Source organism: Alligator sinensis, unplaced genomic scaffold, assembly GCF_000455745.1.
Source record: "Alligator sinensis unplaced genomic scaffold, ASM45574v1 scaffold607_1, whole genome shotgun sequence".
Lineage (NCBI taxonomy): Eukaryota > Metazoa > Chordata > Crocodylia > Alligatoridae > Alligator > Alligator sinensis.
Genome location: NW_005841935.1, coordinates 591,889 through 602,597, shown reverse-complemented (window position 1 = coordinate 602,597; position 10,709 = coordinate 591,889). Strand labels below are relative to the sequence as shown.

The following is a 10,709-nucleotide window of genomic DNA, read 5'->3' as shown; positions in this document are numbered from 1 at the left end:
TGCAAGTTTTCACTTGGTACACTGTAGCTAAGTACCTGTATCTCATCACTGGTCCCACAACTGACTGCAGGGAGTTGCTTTACTTTTCTGTTCCTTCCCTCCCACACTGAGACAATGCTCCTGTGTCTCCTGATACAAGCCTCAGGCCTACGTGGTCCTGATGCTGTAGCATAGGATGACTGCATATGTTGTGCAGGGATCTGTATGTATGGGGGATGAGCACTCACCAGCCCCGATACGACTCCCTGAACAGCTTCTGCAACCCACTGTTGTACAATAGAAGTGTCTGTCAAGTATAGTATCCTTGCCTTTAATCTCTTATGCCCTAGATATGAGTCCAGGAGCATTATAAATTGGTCTGTGGTCCAGCAAAGCACTCAAGCCTGTGTGTAACCATAAGCACAGGATGATAATACCCAGCTGTCACATAGCATGTCGTATGAGTAGAGCCTCAAGCACTTTACAAAGAAGTCAGTATTGTTGACTCTATTTTGTCAATGGGGAAACAGATCCAGACAGGTGATGCGACTCACCTAGAGACATCCAGCGTCCCAGTTTAGAGCTAAGAACAAAACCTAGCTCTCCTGAGCCCCAGTCCAGTGCATGTTCCATTACTCCCCACAACCTCTTCACTCCATGAGTACCACAAGGGCCCTGAAAAGTTGTTTCTCCTTCGCTGAATGCCAGTAAACCATTTATGTCACACTTAAGACCCAAAATGAGAGCCCCCTGCACAGAGTAGAATGCACCTTTTGGGTTGGATTTTCCCCACCTGCCTCTCCCATCAAGCACCAGCAAAGAGTCTGGGGCATTCTGCTCTTCCCCTACAACAACTTTATTAAACACAATAGACCCAGCATACATCAGCCTCAACAACTTTTAGTTTTCTATTTTAAGAGCATTGTGGTGAAGAAGCACATTATGTTGTGCAGCCACATGCCAAGAGATGGGCCCAGACTTACACACCTTTGCAACATGATAAGAAGAATATTATTACTCTACCCATGGTCTGACCAGATAAGCTATTTTGGGCGGGCAGCCTGTAGGGTTTTTTTTTTAACACTTCTTTTGCAGTATGTAGCACTCATAACTCCTGATGCCCTCATTGCAAAATAAAATGGAGGGAATAGGAAAGGACCATGCTTATTCAGAACCTGACCACCAGCCTCCGCCAGCCAGTGAGGAGTATGTTGTACCAGGTAATGCTTTGCTGCACCATGAGGAGTATGCTGTACCAGGTACTAGTAATGATGTAGCCTGAGGGAAAGGGAACTGATTGTAGTCTCGTGGTTAACTAGAATTCTTAGCAGAAGAAAGAGACAATTATAATTCCTTAATACATAAAAAGAGCTTAAGTGATCAAATCTATGTCATTTATAGGAATGTCTGGTTTGGAGGAAACTGGTCTTTACTCTGAAAAATTAAGAGTTGTATTATTTTTCTCACATTTTACATTAAAGCCATGAAAGATAAAAGCACTTGAAAATAATTCACAGCTCAGATAGAACCCATCCTAAATATTATAACTGTTCATTATAAATATATGGTAGGTTTATACTTTAGGTGTATAATGTAATAGTTCTGTGTTCTCAGTTTTATTGTGTCAGAGTATTAACTGTGCATCTTTTTGCATCAATACCAATTTGCATCAATGCTCTGAGTTAAATAATACGACATTTTTCATAACGTTTCTGTCATTTTAATGCAATACTCAATTCAGAGCACTGTCCAGTAAGGTGAATCCTGTCTTGATGACTGCTTTAACAGACACAAAGCTGGAGACAGAGCTTCCAAAATATTTTAAACAACAGCAAGTTTGCATACCGGTTTAACCTGATTTTACATGAGCAAGGGATTAATCCCACACTTCAGACTTCACAAACTGTTGCATGCTATACTAATAAAGGTAAGCAGGTTAGATGTTTCACTGATCAGTCAAAAAGAATTTGCTAAGGATGATAGGTCAGGGAAACACAGGCTTTTTTCACCTTTAATTCAGAGTGCTTTCCTCAGATTATTTTCTTTAGCTCAAACGATTTTATTTATGTATATATTTATTTGTTTGCCTCAGCTCCTGAAAAGAAATGAGTTGATGTTTGACAGGGGGATGATGTTATGTACTACAGTGGCTCAGGGTTTTAGTAATTGTTACTGAATTAAGCCTGACAGTCCCATGGCACCCTAGTTCCAGTCCTCCTTAGAAGTATTCTGTTGGCAGACCTAAGGTTATCTACTGAACACAGTGCCTTGCATATCACTGGTATCATTATGCTCAAGGGGACTGTTGTTAAGATGCTGTTTTCTGTAAAACTAGAACATGGCATTTCTCTCTGAATACACCACAATTTTTATTCACTGAGAATTAAGGGGTTAAGGCAAGCCAGTTTCTGTACACAAGAGAGTGATGAGGTCAGCACCATGTCTGTCTGCCTTCAACTCCTCAGCTTGAAAGACCAGGCACCCATGTACAGCTAGCACAGCCTTAGGCATGAGTCCACAACAAGAGATGAACTTATGCCTCTGGCACAGAAGCAAGAAGCCTGTGCTTGCATTGCAGGGGGTCACACTCTTTAAAGAAGCATTTCCAGAGTTCATAACACATTTTTTCCTCTTGTTCTGAGTTACACACCCAGGAATGGAGATTCCTGTAGCTAATACATATGATGAGGAATAAGACATTGTACTCTTAGCTCAGCCAGGATTCCCATGTGAATGCGGGGAGGCTTGTTACTGCTATGTGACTGTTCCCCATCTGCACAGAGGGGATCCCAGTCCTACCTTGGTCTCACAGGGTTTGCTCACCTGGCCTTATTCATTATGTGCACAGAGGCTCTTGTTTGGAAGATATGAGGCCTAGTTTATGTTGTGTATACTGTCCACTGAGGAGTATTGATCCACGTGAAATGATGAAAGCCCATCATTTTGTAATTCTTTCTGTGACCTCTTACATGCCCTCAAAGAGGTCCCCATTCCTCGCACCTTGCCTGCTCTCCCAAACATGTCATGGCTTAACCTGTATTTCAGCTCATTGCAACCCGGGAGCTTGTGCTCAGGGCTCCAAGTCTTGTTTACATAATGCTATGGTTGGAGAAGGTGGGGCACAGGCTCAGGGAGGGAAATCATTAGGGCTGTGCGAGGCTTTGGACCGTGCTTCAGATCCGGAGAAGATTCGGACGCTTCGGACGTCAAAGCAGCATGTCTGGATCGAAGCGCTGGCTTCTTTAGGCTTGCTAAAGCGGGTCAGAGGTTCCCCACTCAAAGCTTCCAAACTGCTTTGGAAAAGCTTCGGAGCTGCTTCAGAGATCTGGCCATAGGGTGCAATTTGGCAGGCTTCGTGGCCTCAGCAGGGTCATCTGTCACAAGTTTTCCCTGTCAGCAGCTTGAGGTGCAGTTCCCCTCAAACCCCTGCACCTATCTCCTTGAAACTTGGCAGGCTTTGTGGCCTCAGCAGGGGCCACCACCCCTGCAGTTTTCACCCCCCTGTGGTGTAACACATACACATGACATGAGTTCTGCTTTAAAGAATTTGGGGTGCAGTTCCCCCCGAACCCCTGCACCGATCTTCTTGAAACCTGGCAGGCCTCATGCTCTCACCAGAGGCTACCCCTCCTGCAAGTTTCATCCAAATCAGACAAAAAAACACTAAAGTTATATGTATTTCATTGATTCCCATTATACCCTATGGTCAGATCTCCAAAGTGGCTCCGAAGCTTTGGAGCCACTTCGGCCGAATCGAAGTGGGAAACCAATCCTGGCACCCGAAATGGCTGGATCTGAAGCTGAATCGAATAGCTGCCTATTCACACAGGCCTAGAAATCATCCAGTCCTTGGTGCCATGATTTTGGATGGAATTTGTTTGGAGATACTTTGCTGAGGCCTTCATTGGCAGGGAACGTCACAAGGCAGCACTGTCACAGTTGGCAGGTTGGGCTGGGCTGGGCTAGACAGGCTAGGATTGATAAACTGGAGACTCACAGTGCTACGTCAGGAACCATGTCTCTTGGGATAGGGTCTGAAGAAATTCTTTCCCCAGTACAGTCAATGGGAATATTGTCTGTCACTGGATTCAGGATGTTATGTGTCTGCCTCTGCCATGGACCTTCCCTTTCAAAGTCCAGGGTAATAATAAAACACAGGGGTTGCAAGGCATGAATAATGAGTGGGTGATATCCTACCTCTCCCTCTGCCTCTGTGAAAGGGGACTCCTTGATGCCTCTGCTCAGCTGTGTTCTCAGACAAGGATTTAAGTAGGACTGAAATGGCATCCTGTCTAGCTCTGCCTGGTTGGTCTTGCCCCCTCACTGAAGCGAACACCCTTCAGACCCAGAGCTGCTTAAGGAGCCACTGTGGGATTGCTGACCTGGCAAAATCACCATGCCAGGTAGCAGTGAGCTCAAACATGCTATACTACTCTCTACATGTTATCTCCTGAACCATAAGCAGTGTATCCACTTGTGTGTGGAGAAATGGGAGGGATAACTCAGGTCTGCTCCCAGCAACTCAGTACCGCTCTTGAGTCATGTACTCTGCCTCTCTGCTGGTTGCTAGTGGGGATAAGTGGGCTGTGTATTTTTTTTACGAGTGGTGCTTGTATAGACATGTCCTAAGCAGGACTGTAGTGGGGTCTGTGCCTTGCACTGACCTTCTGCCTAGCTAGATTTTGCCCACAGGCAGTGTGCCTTTGATGTATTAAAAATACCCAGCCAAAGATGCATAGACACTTTCAGATAAAGGAACGCTATGAGTTTAGATCTCGCTACAGTGGCATATGGGGGTGAATCTGCGGTGGATATGGAAACCAAGGCTTGATATAAGGCCCAGAGGAAATAAAGCAGGGCCTTCTATTGGCTTTCCTAGGCCTTGAAGCAGTCTGCAGGTCTCTGTGGTAAAGGGCACATTAGACTTTGTAAAAGTGAGAGAGACAAAGAGGGGCAGTAGTGCTGGGAGGTGCAGCCAAGGGCTGGATATGAATGGGGGGCTAATGAATGGGAAGAGGCTGATACTCAAAACTCTGGCTATCCAGAATGCTTTAGACCTGGACCAGTTTAACAGGTTCTGCTATAGGGCAGGGTAGACCAACCCTTCACCTTTACAGACCAACCAAATGAGATTAATATATAGAGAAAGCACAAGCTTTCACAAACATGAAAGCTTGTGCTCTCTCTCTCTATATCTTAGTTTGCTGATAAAGGAACATATCTACCCTGCCTCCTGACTGACTTCAGACTGACATGGCTACTATCTCTCTAGGTTCTGCTATGCCATGATTGAGAAGGGCTTGAATGAGTTCTTCATTCAAGCTCGGTATCTCCTGCTGGCTCTCTCCAAGTTCCTGTCCAAAGCAATGCCCAAAATGCTCATACAAAGCATATTAACATTCATTTAAATATGAAAGCCTGGTAACTGTCTGCAGCCTGAAGCACCCCTTTCCCAAGGGTCTTCCAGACATGCTAACTCAGTCTCTGGCTGAGAGGGGCCTGGGCTCACCTTGAGAGCCTCGGTTTTCTTGTTAGAGCCACCCACAGCAGGGTCCTCTCACCCCTGGGTGGGAAGGTTTCTGCTGGTGGCTCATTACCTGGGGTGCTGTACTGATGATTGGTTTGTTCTCACAGATGTCATCATCACAAGGCGTTTGAGAGACCGAGAGCTGCTCAGGAAAAGGAAAACAGAAGCCCAAGAGAAAGACACTATTCAGTGGGTCCTGGGGTAAATTGTTCTTACACAGCAGAGAGATTTTATTTTAGAGATGCGGATGCCATGGATGAGCAGAAAATTACCCCTGGATGCTGAGGATTGCTGTGGGTTAGAGGGTAATTGGGATGATATATACCCTGCAGGGGCATAAGGGGTTGGTATAAACCTTGTATGCATGTTGCATCATGTACCCAGGCCTCCCCGGAAGCAGGGCTGGAAGAAAGGTTACTGCTTTTGCTCTTAATGTGCTTGTCTGCAGAGCTGAGCTTGGCAAGACAGCAGCAGAGAGAGAATGTGCTGCTTGTTTGGGCAGCAGCTATCCTCTCCATCCCAGCAGCGCACCAGAGACTCAATGTATTCCTCAGAGGGATGGCTGAGCCTGTTCAGGGCAGCTCTTGGGATTGTGTAGTTGATACACTGCTGGCCCTAGAGGCTAAACCTAATCCTATAGTCCAGGGCCAGTGCAAGCCCACATTACCCCTTGTGCTTGTCTTTCTGCCCCGGGGAACTGTCTCTTATCAGGCTTTGTGGCATCACGTAGGCATCTTTACACGTGATCCGGGGATGGGGAGGGGTGCTTTAATTAAAGTGGCTCTTGGAAGCTGCTCTAATAAAAGCGCCCACAGCGCCAAGTGTATTCAGCATCCCATGCTTCAAAATGACAGTGGGGGTGCTTTAACTAAAGCTTGCTCATGCGGGGAGACTGAATACACGAAATGCCAAGGTTGCTGGAGCATGCTAATTAGCACACTCCAGCAGACTCGATTAATCAAGTCTAGTCCAACACACTGTAATTACAGCATCAGAGATGTCCATCATGTCTACGGGCACCCATAGATTTGTGCCAGCAGGCTCATATGGCTTGGGAAGGTGGTTGTTTTGCATTGGGTAGCCTGGCGGGAGAGGACAGCAGTCAAAGGGACTCCACATGGGCCTGGGTGTCCTTAGACAGATTCTGTGCCACAAGACAGCACCTCTTCAGCCCTTGTACAAGCCCCTAGGCCTCAGCCCAATCCCTGCACCTTGCCAGATCTGGCTCCTGAGAGATCCCAGCCCTCCAGAGAGAGATCCTACAGCCCAGGTGGGCCCTAGAGAAGCATGTCCTAACATCCATCAGATCCTGGGCAACCACACTGAGCAAGTACCACACTGTAGGCAACAACATGCTTCACTCTCCTTGTCAAGCTCAGTTTTAATTTTTTTCACTTCCCGTTGGTCTTTGTAATTTTAGAGAGTCATGCAGGCAATGTGCACCCTGTGAGGCATGGGTTAGAGACAACTGCCACAAGGAAGCCCTTCCTTCTAGATCTCTGCTATCTAGATAACCTTGCTCCCTGCCAGCCCACAGAGAGCACCCTATTCTAGACCAACCTACAAGGACAGTTCCTGCCCCCCAGCCAGATCTCTGCTCTGTGCAGAGACATTAGATCTCTTCCCAAAATGCACTCATTCCCTAAGCCAGAATCTTCCAAATATGCCAACATCTAGCACCCTCCTCCCAGTTACCTCCAGAGAAGTCTAACTAGCATCCAGGCCCACCTACATGCCAGCACTCACTGTGTCATCATTACAAACAACTTCCAGTACTACCTCTGTGTCTCTCTTGATATCCCTCTTCATTCAGCACACATACCCTACTGGACTCTGGCTTCAAACTCAGTGTAGCCCTGTTTTTTCCCTTCACCAGCGTCTAGGGCATGGGGCATTGCCCATAAGCCATAGCTGTGTGACTTGCAAATATTTATACATATGTAAACTCATTACATATTTTGCATATTGTGTCATGCATGGAGTTGCATAGGGCTTGACAGCTATGGAAGCCCACAAGGAGTGAAGAAAGAGTAGTGAGGAGCAGGGGATAGAGGGGCTCACACTGTGTCCCAGGACTGCTTCCATGCCAATTGCCCATGGCTCTTCCTAGAAGGCAGAGATGTGAGTTTTCAGGAAAATTTTGAATTGGAAAATTTCCCAGAAAATTGTTCAGTGCCCTAAATAGAGTGTGATTTTATTTGGCATGTTTATTTTACTTATATTTAGTAAATAAAACTAAACAAGTACCCCCATGTTAATTTTATGTCCGAATAGCTACAAGTATTTGAACTGAAATATTTGATTAGGACAAAAATTAAATACAGCACGCTTAATGTGGTTTAAATGTTATAGTCAAACAAATTCAAAGCTTTATGTGGAAAAAATTATTTTTATTGGCATACTTGTAAAAATGTAAAGACAATACACAATAGCATGTACTTCCTTTACATTATTTGTTTAAATTTAAGAAGAAAAATAAAGGCACTGAAAACTGTTGACACACTAATTTTAACATATCCAAAGAACTGTGCACGATATGCTGTGCTTTGGTTTTGATTTGACCTGCACAGCCAATTAGATGAATTCATAACTTGATTTTTGGTTTGGATGATTATCTGAGTGCATTTACCCTCCTGTTTACAAATCAATAAAACATATATGTACCCTCTCACACACTTCCTAGGAATAATCACCGGAAAAACATTATAACTTTGAAACTGCCAAGCCTGCCTAATATGGTTTTGGCATCCATTCATTGTTACTAATGAATGTTATGAAACAATGAATTTTTAGAAATGGAAAATTTCCCACGGAAAAATAAATCACTGGATATTTTTCTGTTTTGGAAAATTTTCCACCTCACATCTCTGCTAGCAGGTTAATCTAATCCTCATTCAAGGGATATCACTATCCTTCCAGGCCCTGAACAGCCATTGCCCAGCATGCAGTGGTGAGTGTAAGGATTCCTGGCATAATATTTGCCATTCAATTTAAGTCATCATGGCTCTAGGGAACTCTGTAACCCACCTGCTATCTGCTTCCATAGGCTGGGTGTCATCCACAGGCCATTATTTTCCCAGGTGGTACCTGCCCTCAAGCAACAGCAGCTTTGTCACACATACCATACAGAGACCACTGACTATGACCAATGGCTCAGACATGCAGGCCTGGACCTATATAACGTGTCTGGCTGGTCTCTGTCTGTCCACTGGGGTTGGGCATCATTTCTGGTTGCTGTAATCATGTTAGCAACAATCCCATGAGAAGCTACTGTTGTTGATAGAGCTTGTGGGGGTAGAAGTGAACTATGCCTGATTTGCTGGTATCACCATATTGGTAGGGCCATCCCAGGATAGTGCTGCTGGAGTAAGGAGAGTCTGATGCCTGCCTCACACTGAGGGTGCCTGGCAACACCCTCATTTCCTTCCATGCTTATAAGCTCACTGTAAGATCACAGCATGTGTGTGTGAAATGCCCTCATGTTCTGACAGGGAGGAGAAGAACAAACGGCAAAAGAGGGGCCGAGGAGCTGGAAGAGGAAGGGGCCGACCACTGGTTACACAGCCGGAGCCTCAGCCTAAAGAGTCAGAGAATGAGCTGTCAGAGCAAGCCCAGACCCCGCAAGAGCACCCTGTGATCACAGTCCAAGAGCTGCCCAGTGGCACCCCACAGGAGGCAGTGGAGGGGATCTCAGCTGAGGGCGATTTGTTTGCAGCAGGTAAGTTTCTGGGGAGCCTGTAGGCTAATAGGCTTCAGCATGAGCACCCTCCGCTAGCTATGTCCCTCAAGGGGAGAGGCACTGCCCAGGCAGTGGACAGTTTTGGTGAATCGGCCTAAGGCTTTGGGCCGTTGCTTCCCTCCAAGCTGCAGAGAGGAGCTTGTTCCTTCTGAACAACTGGCCCCTCTTATAGACCATCCGTTCACCATCTCCTGGAAGAGCACAGAGACCGCTCACATCCTGAGCAGGGCTGAGATCTGTGCATCTCTGCCTGATACAAGTGGTTACATTCTGCTCTTATGCCATCCTCATCTCCATCAGTGGAGTTACACTGGCTTGGACCCCATATCTAGTCAGAGTCTGACCTAAGATCTCTGGGACTTAGGCACTCTCAGGGCCAGGCTAGTCCTGTCTCTTCCAAGATCCTACAGGTAGCTCTCCTAAAGCTCTGTAGGGTTTGGAGACCCACTGGCCCATGGAATGAATACAAACAGGGAATTCACATGGCCTTGAGGCATGGCAAATACTTGGGGCCTGTGTTTCAGAGGTGTTGCTCCCCTTTTGCTAGCACTGAATTTAGTAGAAAGGTGAGGGACGCAGTGTTTTAAAACCCAGGCCCTGTGAACCCCATCCTGCATCAGGGACCTTGGTACCCACTCAGGGCCCAGCTGACTTTCCTGGGATGTGTTTGGCTTCTGGGCTCTGCCATGTGGCACTCACCGTACTGAATAGTGTGTGGAGAGCACCCTGCAAACCAAGGGACTGGCCTTGCTGCCAGAGACCAGCTCCTGGCCTACCTGTGCGAGGCACACCACACCCCTTTTAAAATAGTGGGTCTGACTCAAACAAGATTATGAATCAGGCTCCATCACCACAGGATCACAGATCATGAATTAATTTTTTTTTTTTTTTTTTTTGTATTTTACAGAGCAGAAAGAAGCACCCGGGTCAGCAGAAGGGGAAATACTAGAGGATTTGAACACTCCTCTGGAAAATGACTACCAGGATAATGAATACTGCCCCTCTGCTGTATTTTGAATTTTTCTTTTCTTCTTCTTCAACAGTTGCATCAGTTGAATTCCAAATACTGGTACAATGATTTAGATGTGCTATTTCTGTGTAAGGAATAAAACCCAAAAGCTTGTGCTGTTACCCTCCTAACTTGCTGTTTTGCATTCATACAAATACTGGGGAAATCCTTTAATTTTCTTGAAAAATAATAAACTGCTAGAGCTTAATAATTATGTGCTAAGGAAAGTATCATATGTTCTTTTGATTCTCTTTCAAACTCATCTGGTATTCTATATGAAACTCCTGTTTCCATGATGGTCCATAGTGTAGCAGCTTTCTGCCACAATTGCTTGCAGAATCAGGATCGTAGGCATAGGTCTGTGGCAGCACCGTGGAATGAACTGGTTATCCAGCCTCCCAGTCCCAGTAAATGTGTAACTGCAATTTTGCTTAATCTGAATCTCCCAGAGACAC

At 45.8% G+C, this 10,709-nt stretch overlaps 1 protein-coding gene across 4 annotated transcripts; it reads left to right on the top strand.

The window, feature by feature from the left end:
• The first annotated feature begins 1,068 nt into the window (after nt 1–1,068).
• On the top strand, nt 1,069–10,457 carry HEMGN (hemogen). 4 transcript variants are annotated; one of them, XM_014518029.2, is made up of 4 exons: nt 1,069–1,238; nt 5,614–5,707; nt 8,998–9,224; nt 10,153–10,457. In XM_014518029.2, the coding sequence occupies exons 1-4, from the start codon at nt 1,097–1,099 to the stop codon at nt 10,260–10,262; spliced, it is 573 nt and encodes a 190-aa protein (XP_014373515.1). In that variant the 5' UTR covers nt 1,069–1,096; the 3' UTR covers nt 10,263–10,457. The 4 variants fall into 4 exon arrangements, with proteins under 4 accessions (XP_014373515.1, XP_014373517.1, XP_014373516.1 ...); XM_014518031.2 differs by having other exon boundaries at nt 1,069–1,199; nt 10,153–10,454; XM_014518030.2 differs by having other exon boundaries at nt 5,614–5,695; nt 10,153–10,452.
• Nucleotides 10,458–10,709: the final 252 nt, after the last annotated feature.